This window comes from Bos indicus x Bos taurus, chromosome 19, assembly GCF_003369695.1.
Source record: "Bos indicus x Bos taurus breed Angus x Brahman F1 hybrid chromosome 19, Bos_hybrid_MaternalHap_v2.0, whole genome shotgun sequence".
Classification (NCBI taxonomy): Eukaryota; Metazoa; Chordata; class Mammalia; order Artiodactyla; family Bovidae; genus Bos; species Bos indicus x Bos taurus.
Genome location: NC_040094.1, coordinates 18,327,638 through 18,355,161, shown reverse-complemented (window position 1 = coordinate 18,355,161; position 27,524 = coordinate 18,327,638). Strand labels below are relative to the sequence as shown.

The following is a 27,524-nucleotide window of genomic DNA, read 5'->3' as shown; positions in this document are numbered from 1 at the left end:
TTTCCATAAAAGCCTTTTGGAGGGTAATAAAATCATCACTCAACCCTCTGGCCCCAGAGTGCCAATGGTGGGCAACCTGAGCTCTCACATGGCCAAGGCCTTAATAGGGTGTGAGGTGTGAGGGTATTTGCACCCAGCAGGGAACAGGGGTGGGCCGGGAGGGCAGGCCTGGAGATTCACCCACCCCTCTCTCATGACTCTTGCAACCAACGGTCTTATGAATTTTCCAGAGAGGCAAAAAATCTAGAGGTATCTATACAGTTCCTGATTTTTAAAAATGTTGGCAGCTAACTTGGTCTTTTTAAAACTCTAAGCCAAAACAATACTGCTGTGGGCTGGACATAATCTAGGAGTCACAAGATCAAAGTGCCTTCATTAAGCGCCAGGGGCCTAGTCTGAATCCTTCACCACTTGTCAACAGTATGGCCCTTAGACTGGTCAACTGGGTCCCAGGCTTTAGTTGGCCCTGCTCGGGTCCTGCAGAGTTTGAGGGCCAAGGAAAGGCCACAGCCCGTCTAGACATGCTCCTCGGACTCTGGACTCCGGAAATCCCTGCTCACACTATGCACAGCCTGCTTCCAGGGCCTTTGTGGACATCTGTCCTTCCAAGGCAGCCTGGTGTGGGCATCTTCAGGCTTGAGGGATGGCCCATTGCAGGGTGGGGGCAGTGTATGCACTGTGGGTCCCCCTTTAGTACAGGATGGAGTAGGGTTTGAACGGAAGGGACAGGACCCCCAACCCCTGTGGTGTATTCCTACCCTTGTCCCTGACAGGCGATTGGTAGGGACGGGGCTGCCTGTCACTACCCAGTGGGGCTCAGTCTATCATAAGAGCTACTACTGATTCACCACTGATCCTGGGCCCAACATGGTCCGCATCTGGACATTTAACTCAGGATGCTTATAAGTCCTGGTCCCTTTGGCAGAGGAAGAAACCAAGGTACCCGCTAGGTGTACAAGCTAGTGTACAAGCTAGTGAGTGGCAGTGTGATTGTGCTTGGTTGTTCAGTCGCGTCCGATTCTTTGCGACCCCGTGGACTGTATGTAGCCTGCCAGGCTCCCCTGTTCATGGGGATTCTCCAAGCAAGAATACTGGAGTGGGTTGCCAAGCCCTCCTCCAGGAGCTCTTCCCGATCCAGGGATCGAACCCACGTCTCCCTCATTGGAGGCGGATTCTTTACCGTCTGAGCCACCAGGGAAGCCCAGTGAGCCGCAGAGCCAGGATGTAAACCAGCCAGCGAACAGCGGAGTAGACCCGCTCCGGGACCAGCCACAATGCGGGGCCGCGGGGCGCTCCCCAACCCCAGGGGACGGCCAGTTCCTCGGCGCCCCCTCCCCGCCCCGCCCGGCCCCCGCGGGGGTGCAGGGACCGCCCGTCGGGTCGCTGAGCGACTGCCCCGCAGCTGCCCGGGGCCTCTCGCGGCCCCAACCCCCGGCCGGCCCGGGGGCCTGGCGGTGACGGCGGCGCCTGGCAGCGGGGGATTTGGATGCTCGGCCCGCGGCTCCCCCGCCCGCGCCGCCGCCGGGGGCTTGGCCGCCCGGACTTATCTCCGCGCCTTCCCGGCATGCCCCGCTCGCCGGAGGCCGCCAGTCCCGCGCCCCGACTCGGCCATCGCGGGGGGCCCGGCCGCGGGAGCGCCCCCGCCTGCGTCCCGGAGCCGCAGCCGCAGCCGCAGGTGGGTGAGCCCGGCGCGCCGCGGAGCTGGGGCCCGGGGCTCCCAGCCCACCGCCCCTTCGGAGCGGGGTGCGCGGGGGTGGGGGGTGGGGGGAAAGGGTGCGGCGGGGGAGGGGAGCCCGGCGCCCGCGAGCGGGCTAAGTTGGAGCCGTGCGCCTCGGAGCCATCGGGCCCCGCGTGGCGCGCGCCGGGGCGCGTGGGGTTCCCTCCCGACGACCTGGGTGTGGGGTGGGTGTTCTGGGTCGGGGCGGGGGGCGGTGCGCCGCGCAGAAGGAAGGAGATGGGGTCTTGGGTCTTGTTTTCTCCTTGTGGATTTAGAACCCACTAGAGGGAAACAGAATAACTCATCCGGAAACACACAGAAAATAACACAAAGAAAAAGGGAAACACACGAAGAAACACTCACGCAGACCGATCGCGGAGAGAGACCGCAACGACTCGAGAGAAAAGCTGGTGCACGCAGAGAAACACACCCGAAACTTCGCACTGGAAGAGAGGAAACAAAGCGGGTGGTCTTTGGAGACCCAGGGCGGGGGGAGGGGAAGGGAAACGCCGAGAAAGCCTGAGACTAGGGGAGGGGAAAAAGAGCCGGGAATGGAGCGGAAAGCTGAGCGAGGGCAAGTGAAGAGAGTGAGAAATGAGAGGGGAAGGAAAAGAAAAGGGCTGAAGGAGGGAGCCCTTTAGGAGGGACAGTACAGAGAAACACATCCACGGTCACCGAGCAGGACACCCCCACGCCTCCTCCTAACACAATCAGAGATGAAAAAGGTAGAGCTCAGTCTTCTCACCCTTGTGGGCAAGTGCACAGCCAGGTGGGACAGCAGCTCTGTGAGTCCTCTGAGCCGGCTTCATTGGCACTTTGAGCCAGCCAAGTCCACCCGGAAAACTCCTATTCAAGCGTCAAAACCCAGCTCAAGCATCACCAGCTCTGGGCGAAAAGCCTTCCCAGAAAGTATCTTGCAAACACTGGTACTCTCTTTTCATGTACTTCTGGATGTGGCACATGCACACTAAGTTGAAATGGTTTGTCTGTCCTGAGTCCTGGAGTTAGAATTCTATGTCAAAGCACCCTTTTTTACAGGTGCAGAAATTAAAGCCCAGAAAGGGAGGAAGACTGGCTCAGAAGGACACAAGTGGGAGACCTACAATGAAATAACATTGTGAATACATACTTCTCTGAGATGCCATTGCTTCTCCAGCCTGTGAGGTTAAAATAGGTGTGAAATAACCTCCTAAATGAAAACAGGCAATAAACAGACGACAGACAGTTTAATACCAGTTGTAAGTTTCCAACGGGACTTCCTTGGTGGCTCAGTGATAAAGTATCCACTTGCTGATGCAGGAGACATGGGTTCCATTCCTGGATCAGGAAGATCCCCTGGAGAAGGAAATGGCAACTCGCTCCAGTATTCTTGCCTGGGAAATCCTATGGACAGAGGAGCCTGGCGGGCTACAGTCCATGAGGCTGCAAAGAGTCAGACACAACTCAGTGGCTAAACAACAGCAACATTTCCAAGACTGAAACTCAAGATCAAAACTTACCCTAGAATGTTTAGAATCCTCTTTTCTCCTTAGAAAGGACAAGGCAGGTGATAATCCGTCTCCGTTTGAGTGGATGACTTTATGCTTCCTGACTACATAGACTTGGACAAATTACTTAACCTCTCTGGGCCTCAGTTTTCTCAACTGTAAAATGGGGATACTAACACCGTCCTCATAGGATCGTTAGAAGGATAAACACGTACCACCAAGTGCCTGGCACAGACAGACCCTCAGTGAATACAGTCCCGCCCTTCTTCTTAGGTGGGTGTTCCTTCTGGTGCCTGGTGTGGATACGGAAACAGCAGCGCTACTGACAGTATATCCTTTTGTCCCCGGCCGAAGGGGCCATCCTGCTCCAACTGGGGAGCAAAGGCTTTGATTCGGTCGGCCAAGAAGTTCATTCAAGTTTTCCCATAACATCTTCCACAAAAACTGGAATGAACTTTTTGGCCAACCCAGTAGTAAAGGAAAAGATAACATTTGGGGCATGACCTAAAATGTGTCTTGATTCTGTTCAGGCCCTCGGGTGTCCACAGGTGGAGCCTTCCGCTCCACCTTCCAGCAGGTAAGACCCCACTCTTTTGCTGCTGCTTCACCAGGCTGCTCAACCCTTGTGTCTTTCCAGCTTCAGCCCATGAGGGGGACTGACCAGGACTGAGGGAGCCAGCTGGAAGCATGGAGACCGTGGTGATTGTTGCCATAGGCGTGCTGGCCACCATCTTTCTGGCCTCCTTTGCAGCCTTGGTGGTGGTTTGCAGGCAGCGCTACTGTCGGCCTCGAGACCTCCTGCAGTGCTATGATTCCAAGTGAGTGGCCCAGGGAGGGAAAGGACGAGAGAGGAACTGTGCCCTGAAGCCCCAACAAAAGAGAAAAGAAGTTTGGTGCTGGGCAACTGTCACTCAACTTTTATCTCGAAAATGGTACCCTAAGGCTGTCATTCCCAGTAAAGATCTCAGAGCCTAAGAATGTTCCATAAGCTCCCCAGCATCCTGAACTGCCTTGGACTCTGTCTGTGAACTTGTTCATCTAGCACCCGTCTATCCCTAGCTGTCCACTTAACAACTGAGCAGGCCAAATCATGGACAGAGGAACCTGGTGGGCTACAGTCCAGGGGCTCGAAAAGAGTTGGACACAACTGAGCGACTAAGCACAGCACAGCACAACCCCTTTCTAACCAACCTCGTGCGTCCGTGAGTGCTGAGTCGCTTCAGTCGTGTCTGACTTTGCGTGACCCTGTGGACCAGAGCCCGCCAGGCTCCCCTGTCCATGGGATTCTTCAGGCAAGAATACTCGAGTGGGTTGCCTTGCCCTCCTCCAGGGGATCTTCCTGACCCAGGGATAGAACCTGGGTCTCTTATGTCTCCTACAGTGGTAGGTGGGTTCTTTACCACCAGCACCACCTGGGAAGGCCCCCAACCAACCTCATAGGAGCAGAAATCTGATGCCCTGCACTCCAAGCCACACACTGAAGCAGTAGACACTTGGGGGTTGCAAAACCCCAGCATAAGATCATGTCTCATCTCTGCGCAGATTTCTTCATGATGTTCTTCACATGAAACCTACTTGGTAATCAAGATCTTATTTTCAGGTTAGGGATATTTTAATTCCTACATCCCAAGGGACACTGACCACTAAACCCTGAGTTTCTCTTACCCCTTTGTTTGAATCCTATCAGCATGTCTGTCGAGTGGTCATAATTAGTAAATGCCCATTTGTGTGACCCAGGAAAGCTCTGCGATGGTGTCTCATGTTTTCAAGAACCCTGTTTTAAAGTAGGAGGTGTTTTTACATCCCCCTCTTCTCTAGTATAACTTGGAGGGGGTAGGATCATGCGGGTGGACCAAGGTGGCTCCCAGAAGCTGATTCTACAGAACTAGTAGGGGGTGCAGGTCAGTTTGGGTAATAGGAACTTGAGCTTCTCCATAAAAGGTAGGCTTGAAGGGGAAACAAGTTACAAATGGATGTTTTGTCCTGAAAAAGCATCCCTGTGTAGGATATCTTTGTGATGACTATGGTTGTAGCCCTGCCTTTCTCTGAGCAGCTCTTCTTGTTGTGTGTCGTTTTTTCTTGTGTTCCTGTGCCCTGCCTCCTTGACTCACTCCCTCACCATGTGCCTGGCCCGCACCGAAGTCCCACTCACCTTCGGTTTGGATCTAGAACAAGTTCTTGCTTTCACTTACTCATTCCACTTATCCTTTTGGAGGGTGAGTGGGCCTCGATGAGGAGAAGTCGGCAGGAACCCACTCACCTGGGCTCTTCCTTCCAGGCCCATCGTGGACCTCATTGGCGCCATGGAGACCCAGTCTGAGCCCTCTGAGCTAGAACTGGATGACGTTGTCATCACCAACCCTCACATCGAGGCCATTCTGGAGAATGAAGACTGGATCGAAGATGCCTCGTAAGGCCTTGGGGACTGTTCGCTTTTCTCCAGCCGCCAGTGGGTGGCGAATTGGGCTCCTGGGTACCCTTTCCTGGCTTCCTTTGCCCGAGCTTGGCTGAGCACCCTGGAGCACTGTGTCCATTGCTGCGTTCCCCTACCCTCACTGTGGGGGGACCTAGAGTGTGACACCACGGTGATTGTCCTCACTTTCCCCATTTTGCAGACCCAAACACTGAGGCCTGTAGATGTGTGGCAGAGGTGTTATAAAGTCACCGTGATGTGCTTGGGTTATCCTTGAGGTGCCCGTGAATATGGCCCTCAGGCTCCAGGGATGCAGTCTTTGTCTCTAGGGTCCCTCGGGGATCCCTCCACCCCGCTGCGGGTTCAGAAGTGTGTGTTGCCCCCTTCCCTGTCGCTCAGCCCTTCATTCACTGGGTGGGTGTTAACCGGTGTGATGTGCAGGCTCTGGGCCAGACAATGCAGCTTTGAAACTGGTGATGGAGACAGAATTCTACTAAATAAGACTATTTTGGAAATGATGGAGGGAAGGGGTGGGTCTCTGCAGGTGCAGTGAGCACACGGAGGAGGCGGCGTCTATGAAGTTGCTGGGCTAGAGGAGCGGGGTGGACCTCTAAAGGCTTTCCCAGAGTGGGCGCCTTTCGTCCCAGGTCTTTTTGTTTTCCATTTTTTTTTGGCTGCATTTGCAGCATGGGGAGCTTCTCTCCGGCTCCTACTGGAGATAGAACCCCTACTCCCTGCAGTGGAAGCTTGAAGTCTTAATCACTGGACCGCCAGGGCAATCTCTTCAGGACTTGAAAGATGAGTTCACCAGGCAGAGGATACGGGGAAGGATTCCCTGGGTGGAGGGAACAGTCTCCGAAGCTCAGGTTGTGGCACTAGCTGGAGGAGTCTGTTGGGTGCTGGAGGGGAAAGGGGAAGACAGGGGAAAGAAAGGGCTTCCTGCTTTAGCTCCTGGGCTTGTTCATTTTACCGCTGAGGTGTCCCGGCTCTCAGGTGGTGTCCAGCCGTGCCTGGGGGTCAGAGCTGGAGGAGGCATGGAGGTGGTGGCTGGAGGGAGGTGGGCCTCTCTGGAGAAGCCCTGACAAATGCTTCTTGTCTCCCCAGGGGTCTCATGTCCCACTGCATCGCCATCTTGAAGGTAATACTCTTTGATTTCCCCAGGAGAATAAGGGGGTGGTCACCAAAGCATCTGGGTGCACAGACTGTCCAGGAGGAGGGACTTTGGGAGGAGCACTGATCCCTGCAGGAGGCCTCTTGTAACTCTTGGAGTTCCTTCTGTTCATTTCCGCTTCTGGTCTGTTCTCCTTTGAATTCTGGAGGCCCTTTCAAAGGCTTTACTCCACCTGATCCTCACAGTACAGTGGCCAGTGGAAAGATAGCAGAGACAGTCACCAATCACATGTTCACTGACCAGGCAGAAAGCTGTGTGCAGAATAGCAGAGCAAGACCGCAGCCATTTGGGGGAAGGGCAGTTCTCAGCTTCTCCTGGACACTTGCATGAACTGAGGGCTCAGCCCTTGAAGCGAGTTGAGCTCTGTATTAGGGCATCTCCAGTTACTAGAAAGTTCCTCACCAGCCCTCTCTGTGACAGTGGTCAGCCAGACAGGACAATCAATCAGTGTTAAAAAATCCAAACCATGATACTTCAGCCTGAAAGCAGACTGTTTTTTGTTTTAAAGCCAACAGCCTCCAGGACAGGGTGGAGAGTTGCATCCAATTTGCATTTAGGGCAGTTTTTACAGTTTTGTGTAATTTTTATAGTTTGGGGTAATTTTTATTGTTTTGGGATAATTTTTACAGTTTTAGCATTTGCTTACCAGTTCTTGCCTTACATTCTCAGACTTATTAGGACAATAATAATATTGAAGTGTTTGGCCAGTGGCAAATATTGTTCATTTCAGTAGTAGCCTGGGAAACCACACTTTTCTCTCTTTGTCTAGCAATTATTCAAGATCTCAAAAAAGGCAGCCTTTTTGAAGTGTGTGAAGTGTGTCATTTGAAAATGACACTTAAGTGTCATTCAGTACAAAATATTAAAAAGTCATTTGTCGCACTTCTTCTTTAGCTATTCTTTTAGGGGACAAAGAAGTGCCTGGGAAGATGTTGTCCCAGAGTCCAGGCTTATTGTTGAGTTCCAAGAAGCTCTTTTTAAAAAGCTTTATTTATTTTTAATTGAAAGATGATTGCTTTACAATACTGTGTTGGTTTCCGCTGTACAGCAACACGAATCAGCCATAGGTATACATATGTCCCCTCCCTCTCGAACCTCCCTCCCACCTCCGTCTCCATCGCACCCCTTTAGGTTGTCTCAGAGCCCCGGTTTGAGTTGCCTGCGTCATACAGCACGTTCCCACTGCCTGTCTGTTTCACATATGGTGATGTGTGTTTCCATGCTACTCTCTCCACTCATCCCACCCTCTCCTTCCTCCCCGCGCTGTATCTGTAAGTCTGTTCTCTATGTCTGCATCTCCCTTGCTGCCCTGCAGATAGGTTCATCAGTACCTTCTTTCTAGATTCCGTTTCTGTGCGTTACTATACGATGTTTGTTTTTCCCCTTCTGACTTACCTCACTCCGTGGTTACAGATGGGGATGGACAGGTCTAATGACTGGAGCGGCGATGCCACATTACGTCTTCCTTCTCCCAGCTGGGATGTGTCCTATCTTTGGGTTTTGTCCCCTGCCCTTATCTGTTAGAGGAGGGGGATGAATGGCAGCTGAGGTGCGGGATAAATCAGCCGAAAGGAGTCTTACTGGGCTCAGTGGTCCATCCTGAGACCCTCTCAGCTTCCTCTTGAGTGCTCGAAGCCCTGCTGCTTGGCCACCTGCCCTGGAGACCCTGTGGTGGGGCCTCGAGGGAAGGGCCTGGGCTGTCCCCTGGGTGGGCTCTCGGGCTTCTTTCTGCCTCTCTTCCAGCCCCACGTATATGTGATGAAGTTGATGGAAATTCTTCCCCAGGGACAGAAGCACATCCAGGTTCTGACACTGTGGGGGGCACGACAGTGAGGAGCAAAGCTTTAGGGGTGGCCGGCGCGCTGGTGGATGACGAGAAAGGCCGTGTGTCCCAGTCTTGCCATTTTCCTTCCCCTCCCCGCCCCCGGCCCTTTTATCATCCTCATGACAAACATGCTAAAATGTTATCCCAGAAAATTGTTGATATAAATTCTGCTTATCTGGCCATGTTTCTGAGGATGCCTGCAGAGATCTTTATCATTTTGGAAGACAAAGCCAGGAGGTGAAGGAATCGAGAGAGAAAATAGGTTTTGGCCCTGAAGGGAGAGGATGAAGTTAGAGCACATGATTTTTCTTAGGACAGATTATTTCAGCTCAGACTCCTCTTAAGCCGAGAAACCCTGGCCCTGGTCTGAGGTTCCCACCCCACCCTCCTTACCCGGCCGTGTCCTTGGGTTTGCCTCTTCCATCCCTCTCATCTCTGCATGCTTTTCACTTCAGTCTGTCCTTGAGGTTAGGGGGGCCCAGCCGTGGGATGGGGGGTGGTGGTGGCGTGTTTGTCTTCGTGGGATGGCAGAAACCCTCGGGGGCTGGGTCCCCGCCTCATCACCTCTCTGCTCCCTGTTGCGGTAGATCTGTCACACTCTGACCGAGAAGCTCGTTGCCATGACAATGGGCTCAGGGGCCAAGATGAAGACCTCAGCCAGCGTCAGTGACATCATTGTGGTGGCCAAGCGCATCAGCCCCAGGTGAGGTCCCCACACTCCAGGGTGGCGGGGGGCCAGAAGTGGGGGTGGGGGAAGGGACAGGCTCCCCTGAGCAGCTTCAGGGGCAACTTGAATGGTTTATGCCCCACACATTCCCAGAGAGCCCAGGAGGGTTTAGAGGCTGGGAGACTTTTCAGGCTAGGGTGGTGTCACAGGCTCCCCTCCCCTCCGGTGTGACCCTTCCCATAGGTTTTTTGGGAAGTGCCAGCATATGACTAGGGCCCCCCAGCTCCCTCTTCCTCAATCCCATGCCAGCTGGGGCAGCTCTCCTTCCCCTGGGCACACCTTCCCGGGCTCTGGGCCAGCAAGCGCACTTGCCACTGGTGCCCACACCCCAGTGAGCAGTGAGCTTCCCGTGTGCCCCACCCCAGCTGATATCTGTACTGAGACCAGCCCCGGCCCCATCCATGGCCAGGCCAGCAGCCCCCAAGCCCGGGTGGGAGGTGAAGGGATCATTCATATCTCCCAGATTCCAGGCTGTCTGCAGAATCCCACGTAGGAGGCAACCGGCTGGACTGCAGGCGACAGCAGCTCCACCCCTTCTTCATCTGGCCTCCGTTTTGTGAAGAAAAGAAAGCTCTGTTTCTTAGAGGGAAGGGTGGTACTAAGTTGGGGCTGCCATCTAGTGGCTGGTATGTGGATGTGCCTGAGCCAGGAGTTTTTTTCCCCAGTTCAGGAGGTTTTCTTAAATCAGCCTCCTGAGTTCCAGGGGTTCTCGCTTTCGCCTGTGGGCTGAGATGGATCTCAAGGAACTAGTCCTCGGAGGGAACGTGAAAGAGTTGGTTAAAGAGTTGGTGCACTTGAACTCCGTCCAGGGAGTTCAGTGAGTTGAGACAGTGGGAGGGAGATAATCCAGAAGGATCTGAGCTGTCCCGGGCGGGTGTGGCTACAGGAATGGGATCAGCCTAGGTCGGCCCCTGGCCTGAAGTGGACCCAGGCTCCGAGCAAGCACCAGCCCTTCCTCTAGTATATGCTGGACTTCGCTCATACTTCCTGTCACTTCTAAGAGCCGTCCCAGGTCCTGGCAAATTCCTGTGACGCCAGGATACAAGGCAGCATCACCGGGGGGCTTGGAGAAGGAGACAGAGGGCGATTTCTGAGTCCCAGTGGAGTCCTGGGGGGTCAGGCCTAGCAGCGGTGCTGGAGCGACGGTGTGAAAGCGCTCAGAGGGTGGACCTCACGCGGGGCGCTCACTGGCCCGTCCTACTGAGCACCTTGGACTGCTTCCAGAATGATCCCTGCCATAAATCAGTCAGGGTCCTTGCTCTCTCTGCCCTCAAACATCTTTTATCCCCATGGCTTTTCTTATTCTATTTTGTGCAGTGTATTGATAGCATACTAGTTTCAAGAAGAGTGGCTTCAGCTGCTGCTGCGGCTGCTAAGTCGCATCAGTCGTGTCCGACTCTGTGTGACCCCATAGACGGCAGCCCACCAGGCTCCTCTGTCCCTGGGATTCTCCAGGCAAGAATACTGGAGTGGGTTGCCATTTCCTTCTCCAGTGCATGAAAGTGAAAGTGAAGTCGCTCAGTCGTGTCCAACTCTTAGCGACCCCATGGACTGTAGCCTTCCAGGCTCCTCTGTCCATGGATTCTCCAGGCAAGAGTACTGGAGTGGGTTGCCATTGTCTTCTCCTACAGGGTAGGAAAAAGGGCTGGCCAAGTTGGGCACTGAGTGACCATGCGTCTGTGCTTCCTCATCAGCCCCTCAGCCCCAAGACAAGGACCTTCAAGCCTGTTTGCAAGTGCTTTTGGAAATCAAACAACTCGTCGTTATTTTTTGCTTCTTGACTAAATGGTCCAGGAGCAAGAATTTGAATGAAAACATTGAATCATGCAAATGAGGATGAATAAGTAGTTCCTTCTTGAATTTGATTTTTTTAAAAATTAACTATGAACTGTATCATGTGCTGCAAGAAATCCAGTGGAGCAGTTTGAACCCAAATTAAACTTGGAGCATTTTTTTAGTGTTCTGAATATCTACCTGTAACCATTTTTTTAAAAAAAATACAAAAGTAATAAGCACTTGTAAAAGTTAAAAATTGCAGAAATAGAGAATCTGAAAAGTGAAGGGACCCACCACCCCCCAGTCCCATCCCATCCCAATTCCTGGAAGTAATCAATCACTGTTCAATGGTAAGTATTTCTGCAGACTGGTCCCTCACTTCCTGCCAAATGTCATAGCTATTGTTTATTCATTTTTATGCAAATAGGATCCATCAGACTTTATATCTTGTTTGGCAGTTTGCCTTTTTGATGATAGTAGTATATTTTGAACATCATTTCACATATGTGAACTTGTACTTTTTAATCCATTGGAACTGAAAACCAGAAGAAATATTCTCTAAACAGAAGTCAAAGTCTTTTTAATTAATTAATTTTATCTATTTAAACTTTTAAAATTTATTTTCATTTATTTGTTTTTAAAAGATTTAATTTTTCACTTATTTATTTGGCTGCACTGGGTCTTTATCGTGGCATGTGGGATCTAGTTCCCTGACCAAGGATCAAACCTGGGCCCCCTGCATTGGTAGCACAGAGTCTTAGCCACTGGACCCCCCAGGGAAGTCTCTGAAGTCTTTCTGTTTAAGTACCTGTCCGAGAATGCAGTTACAGAAAGTCACTAAAGGCTGGGTCTGGAATGTCTAAAGAGAAGCTTTGGGGTGAGGAAAGGAAGGAAGGAGAAAAGGCCATAAGAAAAGGGAAATACTGAAAACCTTTTGCCTCCCCTCAGAGTGGACGACGTTGTGAAATCCATGTACCCTCCACTGGACCCAAAGCTGCTGGATGCCCGGTGAGAGGGGTGGGGTGGTCGTGTCTCTTTTCACGCTGAAAGCTCCCCATGTTATCAGATCTGTGAGGTTGGCTGTTTTGGTGGTGGTGGAGAAGGCTGCTTTGTTGGGTTCCCAAGACTGCCCCAGCTTTGGGTACCATTCACTTCACTGTGAAGGGTCAGCCAACCAGTGAGCCAGGCCTGGCTGGATGCTCGTGGCCAGAGTTCTTCCTGAAACCCCAGAGGAGCAGGAGGAAGAAACAGTCTTAGGTTTTGAATTTTCTGTGATGAAACGTCCATCCAAGCTAAGTCCTATCTGCACCTCCCCACCCTCCCATTGCCCCCATGGCTCTCTCTGCTCTTTGGACCCCTGAAGCAGACACGCCTCAGCTGTGAGTACTGCCCAGTGGGTCGCTGGTGTGGGTGGTGGGCAGGAATTGAGACTGGAAGTGACAGGTCAGCTAAAGCTGTGCTCACCTTCTCAGTACATGCCCAGGAACCCTGTCTCATGATCGGCCCTCATACACAGAGCATACTTACGCTTTTGAGATTGTTATGTTCCTCTACCAAATGCAAACCCACTTAAAAAGAAACACAACAAAGCATGTTCCTTTGTCTCTCGGATTTATATGACTGTTTCACAGGCCCATTGTGTAATAATTGCCAGACAGGCTGTGGGTCACAGCAATTCTGTTGGTTTCTCTACTCTACTTCTGTTACTGCCCAGCTGTGTTCGTGGGCTCGTCATCTGTAATGCATTCCCAAATGCATCATGCGTACTCACTATTTAGAAGATGCTCTACAGTGAATTTTTCAATACTGAAAAAGCAAGCCACCTCCTCTGTTTGGTTTGCAGTTAAATTTTTTGTGAGAATGTGGTAAACCAGCGCTGGGTCTTATTGATTCAGAATCAATACATGATGCCCAAAGTGGGGTATGAAGATCCTGTCTTTAAGTGGGCAGCAGCTGGAGATGTGCTTATCCCATTGACTAGACCCAGACTGTCCCACAGAACCCTCTTCTGGGAGATGTTATTGGATGTGTTGCAGAACGTGGGCTCCCAGTCTTAAATAAGTTAGTGAGACTCAAAGAGTATTACATTCTTTTCCTAGAACTTTATCATGTGCGTCATCTGAGAAGGGCTTCAGTTACCTTTGTTTAACGCAGATGTTCACAAATTTATTTGAGCATGGAACCCTTTTAAAATTACATACCTAGCCACCTCTTGAGGACGGGACTCCAGCTTGGGGAACCCTAGTTTAGACTCTGTCCCTTTGGGCTTTAGGGCAAAGTCCCTTAGATCCTAGGGAAGCTGATCCTGTTTTTTTTTTTTTTTTCTAGGACAACTGCCCTGCTGCTGTCTGTCAGTCATCTGGTGTTGGTGACCAGGAACGCCTGCCACCTGACCGGAGGCCTGGATTGGATTGATCAGTCGCTGACAGCTGCCGAGGAGCACTTGGAAGTCCTTCGAGAAGCAGCCTTAGCTTCTGAACCAGATAAAGGCCTCCCAGGCCCCGAAGGCTTCCTTCAGGAGCAGTCAGCCATTTAGTGCCTAACTGGCCAGCAACTGGTCACAGGGGCCAGTCTGCTGCCATGACTGGGTGGCTCAGCTGAGCCTTCCGCTTCTTCCTGTAGAGTTAGTTGCTCTCCACGGCTGGGGAGTCCAGCTGTGTTTGTGTAGTAAAGCAGTTGGTGCCTCTGTTGTAGTTACAAATGGCAGCTGGTAAGTGGCAGTCTAATCCCACAATTAGGGGAGATGACAGTCACCATCTGTACAGCTGAGCTTTGAAAACGGGAGGACTGTAAGCTGTAGTTAGCTCACCTAGTGCTTTCAAGAAAATCCAGCCACCGTCTTAAGCATCAGGAGGTTTCACATTAAAATCAGAATTTCTGGCTTCTCTCAAACAATCAGAACATGATGAAGCAGCTCTGATCTGCATTTTCCAAAGTGGACAATCAGTTGGAACTAAAGAGGAGTTGCCTCTCTTGACAATACTTGTCCATTTTTGTTTATTTGTGTTGTGTGCCTGGTCCCTGAGGATCTGAGTGCCTACTTCACTTTATAGGTTTGGGTTTGAAGGTGAGCAATGTAGAGTTGATCATTCCCTTATCATTATGCCTGCAATTTTACCTAGCTACCACTAGGTGGAGAGTAAATACATTCTTAGCTTTCCCTCCAGCGTGTGGTTATTGAGTCAGATGCAAGTGCGTGGTGTGGTGGGACATATCTGAGAACTGAGGGTGGAAGGAGAGGGGCTGTGACTCTCGAGGATGCCTTGTGGGTCTGACTCAAAATATTCAGAGACCTCCTCCCCAGAGTTCAGACAGGTGAAAATACCACCAGGCAGTAGTTTCCACACTAGGAATGACATCCACAAAAGATGGGTTCCCATTCCTTTGGTATCTGTTTGGCAGTTATTGAAAGGTGAGGACCATTTTTTACGATTTGAGACCTTTGGAGGACCCAGAATCACAATTGCCTAATCCAGTGTGTGTTAGTGGCTCAGTCATGTCCAACTCTTTGCAGCTCCATGGACTGTAGCCCGCCAGGCTCCTCTATCCACAGAATTCTCCAGGCAAAAATACTGAAGTGGGTAGCCGTTACCTTCTCAACTTAGGGATCTTCCCAACCTAGGGATCAAACCTGGGTCTCCTGCTTTGTAGCCAGATTCTATACCATCTGAGCCACCAGACATGCATCCAAATTCCATCATTTCCATCACAAGCATATAGGAACACCTGGAATACTTTGCTTCCTCCCGGGATCTCAGAGTCAACCTCGCTCTTTGGAGGGGGCACTGGCTCAGGAGCTGCCTTGGTTCATATCCTGTGCTGTTAAGCATGTTTGGAACTCCATGTCTGTTCCCATTTCATTTTCTGTGCCCTATTTCAAGTCAGCAAATCCCTCAGCCTGATTTTAGAGAACCAAGAACCCATCATGGTCCCAAGCCCAAGATCGGGACCTTGCTCATCACTGAGATGTGTCATCCATACAATTTCTCCTAAAAAGCAAGAGGCTTCTCACTAGCACAGTACATGCCAGTTCCCCACTTGAGAAGATGGATTCTCAACAGGGAAGCTGGGGATCAACTCTCATAGAAGGGTGGAAGGATTCCTGATGACGGGGGGCATCTTATTGGATTGTCTGCTCCTATCAACGCTGACCACATGCTGGGTAACTTTCCTGTCTTGCTGGTGAGCTGTGAATGGGAAATATTCAGAATTACTTTGACTTTTCTTTCTTATATTTTTAAGATTTCTTTATATATGGACCATTTTTAAAGTCTTTATTGAATTTGTTACAATATTGCTTCTGTTGTTTATGTTCCGTTTTCTTGGCCGGCCGTGGGGCATGTGGGATCTTAGCTTCCTGACCAGGGATGAAATTCGCACCCTCTGCATTGGAAACCTGGAGTCTAAACCACTCCCCACTTTGACTTTTCTATCTGTGGGCTCCATCATAGGTATCCAGAGTCCTGTTTTTGTCCTTTTCCCTCCCTTTCAACACCTGCTTTCGTAACCAGACTGGGAACCACCACGCTAAGGTTGCAGTGACCGCCACAGCTGTCACTGTCCCTGCATTTCAACCCGGACCAGAGCCCTTAGCCAAAGAGAGCCCTTAACCTCTCAGACACCATCCACAGGTGTGGGGTTAGAAGTGGAGAAGTTTCCCAGCATCTCTTCCCGTCTCTTCTCATTCCCATCTCTTCTCTGAGCCCTGGCAAGTCCTGGACCGCCTGCTCCCCCAAGCCCTGAGATGCTGATCCTTTAGTAGTGAGGTTCCTGAAGACCTTAAAAGCGTCTGCCAGGCTGCAGGATCTGCGATTCTGCTGCTGTATAGTCTTCCTTTTGTCTCTAGCTCAGGACAAATACGTCTCTGGATCTGGTTGCTGTTGGCGCCTGGTGGATGGGGTGGAAGCACCGTCTTTGGGGTGGGTCTTTTCTAGCCCTTTGGGAGTTGGCAGAACTTGCCTCTTTTCTTGGGAGGGGCTGGTTGGGGAGCTGGGGATCCAGCCAGGTGTGGTTTCCCAGAGGACGGACACAGCCCAAGTCCCTAGTTCACTGGTGTCTGCGTGTATCGTCATAGATCCTTTCTCCCATGACCCCTACCCCCACCTCCTACCCTGGAGCAGGAACAACAGACTCAGATTCTGAACGAAGAAGAAACTAGGGATCGGAATTGAGTATGAGATGAGCAAGCGCTTTGAAGTCAGACAGAATTAGATTCAAACTTGGGTTCAGTCATTGTGTGAGCTTGGACAAGTTTCTTAATCTCTCTGGTCCTAAGCTCTGTCATCTGTAAAAAATCAAGGTTGCTGCCTCATTGAGCCTCTCAGGTGGCTTAGTGGTGAAGAATCTACCTGGTATTGCAAGAGACAGAAGATGTGGGTCCAGATGCTTCCCTGGGTCAGGAAGATCCCCTGGGGAAGGAAACGGCAACCCACTCCAGTATTCTTGCCTGGAAAATCCCTCAGGGTTGGTATGCCAATTAAATGAAGCAGTATATGCAAAATGCCCAACTGTGTGCCTGGTACTCATTAGCCAATGTTAACCCTTCTCTCCCCAGAGCTCCCTGTGCCCTGGGGCAGCTGATCAAGATGGTGTCACCCCAGTTACCATAGCTCTGTCTAAGCAGGAGCTCGGGAGCCAAGTAGCCAAAAGTCCGGAATCCACTGCAGTAGGGAGAGTGGCCCAGCCTTGTGCCTGCCCCACCCCAGCTGTGTTCACAACAGGAAGGCAGTCCACGCTCCTGGCCTCTTAGCAGTGTTCCCAGGGTTGACTGCCCAAACCCACATTCCTTCAGAGCGCAGCCTGGAGCCTCCTCCAGCTTGTGAAATCTCCCAGACAGAACACGTGTTCTTGGCATCCAACTTGCCCTGGTGCTTACCCTGACCGCCTCATTCCAGGAGTTCCTTCTCTTCAGAGACCCTTTCCACTCTGCATGGCCACACAAGCCTGACCTTAACAAAATGACTTACAGTTCAAAGCCCCTGAGTTGCGTTACGACCTTGGACACTTTGGAAAGGTGTCAAGTGAAGAATTTCCATCTATTTCCTCCTTCACTCCCTCTGTCCTCCTCTCCCTCCCTTCTCATTTCCCCCCTCCCTCCTCTTCTCCCTCCCACCCACAAGTACTGTTTACTTACTCTGGAGGAAGCGTAGTGCTAGGTGCTGGGAATATGAAACCAAAGTCACAATCCCTGGTCTTAAAAAGCAGAGACAGGGACTTCCCTGACAGTCCAGTGGTTGAGACTTCACCTTCCCATGCAAGGGACTAGGGTTCGATCCCTAGTCGGGAAACTGGGGGTTGGACATGTTGGCAGATCATGGAGGACCTTATAGGTTATATTAGGGAGTCGAAGCTTCATCCTGAGCATAATGGGGACCTAGAAAGGCTTTCCCTGGGAGGTGACTTGGTCAGATTCGCAATTTAGAAAGAGTCATTTATTTCATACCCTAGGATGTTAGACTCCAAGACCCAGAAATGTCCTGATGTCACTGTTACATGTTTCCTGCCCCCTGAGTCTCAGAGGCTCATGACTCAATCACAGTATAAAGGCAGGGTGGGCAAATGCGTAGGGATAGAGGAAGAGAGGGGCTGGGGCTGGAACAGGAAGTGCCGGGGTAATGACCTAATCCCGCTGGGTCTGATCCTGGTAGGTAGCTACCGTGTCTTTGTATCAGAAATGCTAATGGGCAGTTTTGAGAATTTGCAACATCCCTTGGTTCTTACTGTTTAATTCTACGTCTGTTTTATCATCCCCATTTTACGGATCAGCAAATCAAAGCCTAGAGAGAGAAGGATGAGAGAAGGGGGCATTCCCTGGTGATCTAGTGGTTGGCACTTAGCACTTTCACTGCTGTGGCCTGGGTTTAATCCCTGGTCGGGTAACCGAGATCCTGCGAGCCTTGTGGCACGGCCACCCCTCCCTCCCAGGAAAGAATGAGAGCGGGAACTCCAACTCTCCACTTTGTGTTCTTTAAAAAAAATTTATTTATTTATTTATTTATTATTTATTTGGCTGCACCGGGTCTAGTTCCCTGACCAGAGATTGAACCTGGCTCCCCTGCGTTGGGAGCTGGCAGTCTTAGCCCCTGGACCCCCAGGGAAGTCTCCTGTGTTCTCTACCTACTGTGTTCTCTACCTACTCCTGCCTGCCTGCGTTCAGTGGGTGGGGAAATCCATAACAAGAAGGAAACAGCAGATACCAGAGTTATTCTATTTTCTTCTAGTATTTTTCATTAAAAATGGTGGTCATGACCCATACATTAATTTCATGGCCTACTAATTGGTTACAACCCCCAGGATGATAGAACATGGGCACTAAAATGAGAGCTGGGGCATGGGTGAGATAGTCTCTCTCCACTCAAGATGACTTAATTTTACCCTTTTTAAGTAAAGCATGCATTTACCAGAATAACAGCAAAAAAATTTATGGTGCAAAATGGAATAATTAATTTATTACGTGATTAATTAGTTCAAAAGTCATCTGTGGGCTCTCTACACTGGATTAAACCCTGGGATGCAGGAATGAATAAAAATATAATGCCTCTCTTGAGATGCATATGATCTAAGGTGGAAAGAAACCCATAAAGAGTGATTTTCAATCTGTTAATAATTCGGTTAATTGCTGGATAAGGGACTGTGTGTGTAGTGGTAGCACAGAGCAGGGGCAGCAACCTCATCTCGCAAGAGAGTTTCTAAGAGTTTCCCAAAGATGATGCTGTCTCAGAAGCATTGTTAAGGAGGACAAGTGTTAGCCGGGAAAAGAAGATTGCATGAGATCTAGGAGGCGGTGGTGGTGGAGGAGAACAGAGGCCTGGGGAAGGGCAGTCTGTGCAGCCGACATCCCATGCTGGGCTCGGGGAATTACTGTTTTAATTGTCCTGGAGGAGGGTAGGGGTAGGATGGGGGATAAGACGGGGGTGGGGGGCATGATGGGAGATCAGATGGGAGAAGAGGCATGGACCAGAGCCTGGGGTTTTCTTTTAGGTGGTAGGGAGCTATTGAAAGTTTAAAAAGTGCTTAGTTTTTTCTTGAAGAACAGTCAAATGATCTCTGTGCCCTTATCTGCCTTCAATGTTACTCGAATTTGATAAATGCACTATCGTTTAGCGTTATGTTAATTTGTGTTTCGCTGAGTGCTGGTGGAACAAAAAATTTTTCATGTGTTTATTAGCTCTTTGTACTTATTCACGTCCTTTGCCCATTTGTCTTCTGGGATTTTATTATTTTTCTTATCGATCTGTATGAGCTCTTTATATATTAAGGATAACAACCCTTTGTCATATTTATTGCGTAGACTTTCCCCAGCCTTGTCATTTGCCTTTTAGTTTTGTTTAGAATGGTTTCTGACATCCAGCCATTTTAAATTTGGTATAGTCAAATGTATTGATTTTCTTTCCCTTAGTGATTTCTCTTTCATTGCTTTTATGCTTAGAAAATCCTCTCTCATCCAAAGATCAAATAAATATCATTGAAATGTTTGGAGCAGTGATGTGCCATGGGTGAATGATTATTAATAATATTCACAAGTTAGATGTAGTGGTAAAACCAACAAACCAACCAACCAACCAACCAACCAACCAAGCAGACTGGAAGAAATCAACCCTTCCTTTATTCACCCCAAACCCAGCTCAAAGTTAAAGGTGGGAACCATAAGGGATCAAAGAGATGGATGAGGGTGATGAGGAAAGGCAGAGAGAGTCTTAAAGGACTAGCAGGAGGTGGTCAGTGTGGGGAAGAGCTCCATATCCTAAGTTAAATATGAAGGAACATAGCATGTTTGGCTAGAATCTTAGATGAGACAAAGCAGGGATGGGAGAGTGGGTTGAAAAGAGGATTAGGGAAAGGCAAAGAAAGAAAGTGAAGTTGCTCAGTCGTGTCTGACTCTTTGCAATCCCATGGACTGTAGTCTACCAGGCTTCTCTGTCCATGGGATTTTCCAGGCAAGATTACTGTAGTGGGTTGCCATTTCCTTCTCCAGGTTATCTTCCTGACCCAGGGATCGAACCCAGGTCTCCTGCATTGCAGGCAGACGCTTTACCCTCTGAGCCACCAGGGAAGCCCAGGGAAAGCCAAGCAGGGCCCATAAATCATGCTTACTGTATCCTGAGGGCAATGGAGAGCCATTGAAGATATAACCCAAATAATTCTTGGTACCTCATGGAGTCATTCTCTGCAGTTTCATCTGAGGAAGCACAGGCTGGCAGTCAAAAGTAATTAGAAAGGAAGACTGATGACAAGCTAGACAATGGTTCTAGTCTGCACTCCCTTGGAGAGACTGGGTGCCTTCAGGGTGGTATGGCTGGGTGGAGACTGCACTCCCTTCGGACTAACCTTTCTTCAATCTGGACCAGATAGATGGTGGGGAGATGATGTCATCTCTCTCTCCCTTTTTAATGGCTTTTGGTCACACTGCACAACGTGTGGGATCTTAGTTCCCCGAGCAGGGGTCAAACTCATGCCCCCTGCAGTGGAACCTCAGAGTCTTAATCACTGGACTGCCCTGTCATCTCTTATTCATTTTTCTTCTCTTCCCTGGTGCCAGGAGAGAGTCTGGGTTTGGATCCTGACTCCGTCACTCCAGACACATCTCCTTTCCCAACTGCCTGCTTTTCTTCCTTTTGTAAATTGCATGTGACGCGTGTTATGTGCCAAGCATTATCTGAGTGATGGAGCTACAAGGCAGAGATTAACCACACAGTTTCTGCCCACGTGGGATGATAGGCTAGTGAGGAAAGGCAAATATCAAGGAAATGACTGTTTGAATCAATGGAAAATGAAAAGTTTTAAAAAGTGTTTTACAAAGAGAGAGAAAATCTTATGAGAGATCGTTAGGGAAACTGATCTATCTAGATGTCAAGAAAGTCTTTGATTGTCGGGGATCTACTCTGTGGAGGATACGCAAGAGTTCAGAGGTGGAGGAATGGAGACGTAAGGAAGAGTCCAGGCAAACGTCCTTTGGCAGAAGGACAAGAATTGAGACAAGGCTAGTGTGATTGGTGAAGAGACTGGGAGGAAGACCAAGTTGACAGTAGAGCAGAAAGTCAAGCCACACCCAACCTTTTAAGCCTGTGAAGGATATTTATTGGTCGTTATGTGGAGTGATGTGAGTCCATTCAAGTGGTATTTATTCGTAGCTTGTGGGGTTGGAGTGAGCTGGAGGTACAGCTGCAATAAATTTGTACTTTGAAAAGGTCTTTTTGGTTTCTCTATCAATGAACAGTTGGATTAGGGCTTCCCTGATGGCTCAGCTGCTAAAGAATCCGCCTGCAATGTGGGAGACCTGGGTTCAATCCCTGGGTTGGGAAGATCCCCTGGAGAAGGGAAAGGCTACCCACTCCAGTATTCTGGCCTGGAGAATTCCATGGACTGTATAGTCCATGGGGTCGCAAAGAGTCAGACACGACTGAGTGACCTTCACTTTCACTTTCAACTGGATTAGGCCAGACTGGGATAGGGGAGACCCAGTGCTATTGCATTAATCAAGGCAAGAGAAGACAGTAGCTTGGTCTGGGCAGGGAGAGGTCGATGGGAAGTTAGGGGAGTGGATACCTTCAAGAGAGATTTAGTAAGTAAAAGACATAGGACTTGGGGTGGATTCGCTATGTAACAGTGATGCAAGATGATGAGGTATCCAGAAAGACTCCTTGGTTTCATGTTAGCACACCTATGTTCTAGGACAGTTTGGGAATAGGGATCCCTGGTATAGGAAATGCCAGAGAAGGATCAGGCTTGGGAAAGACGTTGAGACCATCTGCTTCAGATTTGAAGAGTATTAGGTGCATTTGAGATATCATAAGCTGAGTTTGATATTTAAGCCAAGAATTTCCAGATATACAAGCTGGATTTAGAAAAGGCAGAGAAACCAGAGATCAAATTTCCAACATTCATTGGATCATAGAGAAAGCAAGGAAATTCCGGAAAAACATCGACTTATGCTTCATTGACTACGCTAAAGCTTTTGACTGTATGAATACAACAAACTGTGGAAAATTCTTCAAGAGATGGAAATACCAGACTGTCTTACCTGCCTCCTGATAAATCTGTATGCAGGTCAAGAAGCAACAGTTAGAACTGGACATGGAACAACAGACTGGTTCCAAATAGGGAAAGGAGTACATCAAGGCTGTATATTGTCATCCTGCTTATTTAACTTATATGCAGAGTACCTCATGTGAAATGCCAGGGTGGATGAAGCACAAGCTGGAATCAAGGGAGAAATATCAACAACCTCATATATGCAGATGATACCACTGTTATGGCAGAAAGTGAAGAGTAACTAAAGAGCCTCTTGATGAGAGTAAAAGAATGAAAAAGCTGGCTTAAATCTCAGCATTAAAACAGCTGAGATCATGGCATTCAGTCCCATCAATTCATGGCTAATAGAAGGGAAAAAGTAGAAACAATGACAGACTTTATTTTCTTGGGCTTCAGAATCACTGCAGACAATGATTGCAGACATAAAATTAAAAGATGGTCCTTGGAAGAAAAGTTATGACAAAATTAGACAGCATATTAGAAAGCAGAGACACCACTTTGCTGACAAAAGTCTGTCTAGTCAAAGCTATCATTTTTCTAGTAGTGATGTAAGGCTATGAGAGTTGGACCATAAAGAAGACTGAGCACCAAAGAATTGATGCTTTTGAATTGTGCTGGAGAAGACTCTTGAGAGTCCATTGGACAGCAAGGAGATCAAACCAGTCAACTCTAAAGGAAATCAACCCTGACTATTCTTTGGAAGGACTGATGCTGAAGCTGAAGCTCCTGTACTTTGGCCATCTGATGCTAAGAGCTCACTCACTGGAGAAGACCCTGATGCTGGGGAAGATGAGGCAAAGGAAAAGGGGATGACAGAGGATGAGATGGTTAGATAGCATCACTGACTCAATGGACATGAATTTGAGCCAACTCCAGGAGATTGTGGAGGACAGAGGAGCCTGGGTGCTGCAGTCTGTGGGGTCGCAAGAGAGTTGGACATGACTTAGCAAACTGAACAAGAACAACGAGCTGAGTTTGATACAATGGTTCAGGGAAGACTATGCTGGAAATTTTTTTAGTACAGTACTTTAAAACATATTTTATTTACTTCTTTGGCTGAGTGAGGTCTTAGTTGCAGCGCCCAGGATCTTTTGTTGCGGTGCACGGACTCTCTAGTTATGGCTCATGGGCTCAGTAGTTGCCATGAACAAGTTTAGTTGCTTCAAGGCAACTAAGGATCTTAGTTGGGATCTTAGTTCCCTGACCAGGGATCAAACCCATGTCCCCTGCATTACAAGGCAGATTCTTAAGCACTGGACCATGAGGGACATCCCTAGGCTGGAGGTTTTTCATAGATCCTTATGTTAGAGTTGTAGCTGACGAGGTGATGCTAGGGAAAGAGTATGGGGTGAAAAGAGAAGAGGGCTATAGGTCACTCTAACATCTCATATGATCTTGGGCCAGTCTAAGGCCATTGTAGAGTTATTTTGATGCTTACATAAAATACTATATGCCCAGTGTCTAGCACTTAGCAGGCACTTGATAAATGCTGCATACATTTCCCTTCTCTCTGTTAACTACTCTGCTACCTTTATTTTATTTTTATGTATTTTCTGGCTCCATGTATTGCCACCGGAGACTTAAACCTAATTCTTCCAACTTGAGATGGCTCCAGGGTACCTGTTGTCTATACTAGGCAAGCACCGTTCTCCAGCGCTCAGCCCGGGAGAGCCTCCCTTTTTGAGAGCTGTCTGAACCTGAACTAAGAGAACTCCGGCCTTTGGTTGACCAGTGACCAACACTTGGAGAGCCAGTGTTCTCAGCAGACACAGTGACACCTCCCTTAGAATTATCTACCTTAGATAATCATGCCCCCTATCATTTCTAGGACATTTTGTGTGCTTTTTTGTCTTCCCCCAGAGAATTTTCACAGCGATTAGCTCTGTTGTTCATCACAGGATTTTTCATTATGAAATGCATTTGCATATTTTATTTACCTTGAATTCTTCTCCCAGCACTGAAACCACAGCATTTTGAGCAAATACACATAAGGATGACTTAGGAATTCACTCCTCTCATGCTTAACCTCGCTTTCTCTTGTTTTCCCATTTTATTTTTAAACTGTGAGTTTTATCTTCCTGGTCGTATTCTTCCCCACGTTTCAGCGGTTCTCACAATTACAATCCTACTCTTTTTTTCTTTCTTTTTGGCACCTTGCCCTCTTCATCTCCTTTCACCGACACCAAGTCTTCTGGCCCCCAAAACCCACCAATCTGGCATATTCACGTTTTAGACTCCTCTTCACCTCATTTCTCTCTGACGCAGGTGCCGTTTATTCTGCACTGAAGCTTCATTTGAGCTTTAACTAGAGATTTGTTATGCAAGGCAGCCTCGTCCAGGTTCTTCCTTTGCCCCTGGCATCTTTAAAGATTCTCTCTGCTCCTCAAGTCTCAAATCACTCCCTTCTGCCCGCCTCCCTTCTCTGCATAACATTTCCCTGATTTTCCTTCCTCTTGTCTGGATCTTTGTCTTCTGCTCTCTGTGTTCATCCTCTCACTAAACATGTTGGATCCCCTACGATGAAGCAGGCTGTGCTGGGCTCTGGGGATTCAGACACCTGTGACCTGGTCCATGACCTTGAAGTGCCCTCAGTCTGCCACGGTGGGTTGCAAATCCAACAGCACATGAGAATCATTGAATTTAAAAGAAGGCCGAAATCCTAGACCTGGAGATTCTGATTTAATTGGTCTAGAGTGGAACCCAGGCATTGTTACTTTTTAAAAAGAGATTCTAATGTGCAGCCAGGGATGAGAAGCACTCACTGGCCTAATAGATGAGATAGGTGGGTAAACAAATGATTATAATACAATGTGAAGGCAGAAGGAAGCAAGGGGGGCTGGAGGAGAATAAAGAGAAGCTCCTCATTCATCCCAGGGCCCTAACTCAGGGCCCCCTCCCATTCTAGAGATCCTTTTCACAGAGCCTTGACCGGATTGTTAGGATGGGAGAAACAGCATCTCTCAAAGCAGGGTTACCTTCACAGAAGAGCAATTAGGAGCCAGAGCCTGGCCTTGGGTGTCAGCCCAACCTGCAACCAAATCTTAGTTTTGTCGCTTGTTAGCTGTGTGGCCTTAGGCAAATTGCTTACCTACTCTTGAGTCTCGATGCCCTCGTGAGAATAGGTCCATAAAGTGTGTGTGTGAATTTTTATTTATTTATTTTTGCCTGCACTGGGTCTCTATTGCTGTGCTTGGGCTTTCTCTAGTTGTGGCAAGCGGGGGCTACTCTCTAGTTTTGATGCGTGGGCTCCTCATTACGGGGGCTCCTCTTGCTTCTCTAGCATGGGCTCCAGAGCACAGGCTCAGTAGTTGTGGGGCACAGGCTTCGTTGCTCCACAGCATATGGACTCTTTCGGGACCAGGGATCGAACCTGTGTCCCCTGCATTGGCAGGTGGATTCTTAACCACTGGACCACCAGGGAAGCACCTATGTGTGTGTGTGTGTGAAGTGAAGGGTCTGATGTCTGTAGTGTGCCCTAGCCACTGCCCTACACCCAGTCCGTGTTCAAAACATTTTGACTTCAACCACTTTGAAGTACCATATATGCACTAAAGATGCTCAGTTTTTCTTCTTTCAGCAGCAAATACTCAAATGACCATCTGTGTTTGCCCTGTTGGTCGATCCCTGCCTGAGGGTGACACTCTTCACTTGGTCTCACTTTGTGCAGTTTTCAAAGGGGCTAACATCTGAACTTCACCCCGCCACGGCACCCACTTCTCCAGATTCTTTCTTTCAAATGTTTGCCATTTTCTTCCCTTTTTTTCCCCTCTCTTTTTATTTTTTAAATTTTTAAAAATTAATTTAACTGGAGGCTAATTACTTAACAATATTGTGGTGGTTTTTGCCATACATTGACATGAATCAGCCATGGGTGTACGTGTGTCCCCCGTCCCCAAACCCCCTCCCACCTCCCTCCCCATCCCATCCCTCTGGGTCGTTCGTCCCAGTGCACGGGCTTTGAGTGCCCTGTTTCATGCATCGAACTTGGACTGGTGATCTATTTCACATATGGTAATATACATGTTTCAACGCTATTCTCTCAAATCATCCCACCCTCGCCTTCTCCTACAGAGTATGTTTGTCATTTTCTTTGCCTCCCGAGTTCCCACCACTATTTCTCCTGGTTCATCATCTGGCCCAAAGCCAGTTGTGGACCTGAGTGTGGTGCTCTGTCTCCCCACTTCCTCTGTGGGTTCCTCTGAGACTTCTCCTAGGATGGCCAAGCGGTTGGTTGCCATCCAGCATGGCACCCACAGCCTTGTCTGCGGGGGCATCCGCCTCATGCCAACCTTGGCACAGACGCCTTGCCCCTACTTGCTCCACAGCCCTGGGCTCCAACTTGTTGGAGCTGCCCACTATCCTTTCCATATGTATTGTTATTTTTATTATTTAAATTTTTTTTTTAAAATTGAAGTATAGTTGATTTACAATGTTCTATTAGTTTCTGGTGTATAGCATAAGTGATTCATATACATAGAATAGAATTCTATTAATTTTTAAAAAATTAAAAATTTCAGCTCCACCGGTTCCCTCCGGCCCTCCCTGCCCCCAGCATTTCCCAGGGATGCATAACCCTCCACCCTGTCTGCTGCCCTGTCTTTCTCTCTTAATTACCACATCTATATATAGAATAGAAAAGAATCTGAAAAAATATATCAAAATATATAATAAAAACATAAAAAATTAAAAATTGAAGTATAGTGATGTACACGGTTGTGTTAATTTCAGGTGTGCAGCAAAGTGATTCAGTCGTATATTTCTATTCTTTTCCAGATTCTTTTCCATTATAGGTTATTGTAAGATATTGACTAGTTTCCTGTGCTGCACAGTAGGTCCTTGTTTTTTCTCTATGTTATACACAGTACACGTGTATTCTTGTTTCCTTGGCTAACCTCCTTTTCCCAAGACAGCAGTCCAAGTTCTGCTTGGTCTTGAGGCAGTTTGAAGAACTCGACAGCCAGACCCCAAGTCCCTGGGGCGCTGTCTTGGTTTTGGGGCTTGGTCAGTTCTAGAATTATGCCGTTAGCTGGGAGGCCGTGTTCTCTCTCCACAGCCTGCCCGGCTCTCTCTGAGCCTTCCTTGCTCCTGGGACAGACCTCTGAACACTGCGTGCCGTCCATGCTTCTGTCTGGCACCACCTTTGTCTGTCTCTCCTCTTTCAGCTCCACTGGTTCCCTCCGGCCCCGCCCCCACCCCCAGCATTTCCCAGGGATGCATAACCCTCCACCCTGCCTGCTGCCCTGTCTTTCTCTCTTAGTTACCACTCTATTTGTACAGGCTTCTCACTTTGGATCTTTTTTGATTTTTATTTTTGAGTGATTTCTGTTTCAGTCCATCATCTTTGCTGTTTGTCTCTCCGATCTTCATTATTTACTTC

General features: G+C 48.9%; 1 protein-coding gene across 3 annotated transcripts; it reads left to right on the top strand.

Annotated features, from left to right (window-relative positions):
* The first annotated feature begins 1,259 nt into the window (after positions 1 to 1,259).
* Positions 1,260 to 14,277, top strand: TMEM98 (transmembrane protein 98). 3 transcript variants are annotated; one of them, XM_027517402.1, is made up of 7 exons: positions 1,556 to 1,675; positions 3,842 to 4,022; positions 5,483 to 5,614; positions 6,722 to 6,755; positions 9,201 to 9,316; positions 12,065 to 12,124; positions 13,445 to 14,277. In XM_027517402.1, the coding sequence occupies exons 2-7, from the start codon at positions 3,892 to 3,894 to the stop codon at positions 13,650 to 13,652; spliced, it is 681 nt and encodes a 226-aa protein (XP_027373203.1). In that variant the 5' UTR covers positions 1,556 to 1,675; positions 3,842 to 3,891; the 3' UTR covers positions 13,653 to 14,277. The 3 variants fall into 3 exon arrangements, with proteins under 3 accessions (XP_027373202.1, XP_027373203.1, XP_027373204.1); XM_027517403.1 differs by lacking the exon at positions 1,556 to 1,675 and adding an exon at positions 3,453 to 3,477; XM_027517401.1 differs by lacking the exon at positions 3,842 to 4,022 and having other exon boundaries at positions 1,260 to 1,675.
* The last annotated feature ends 13,247 nt before the right edge of the window (positions 14,278 to 27,524 follow it).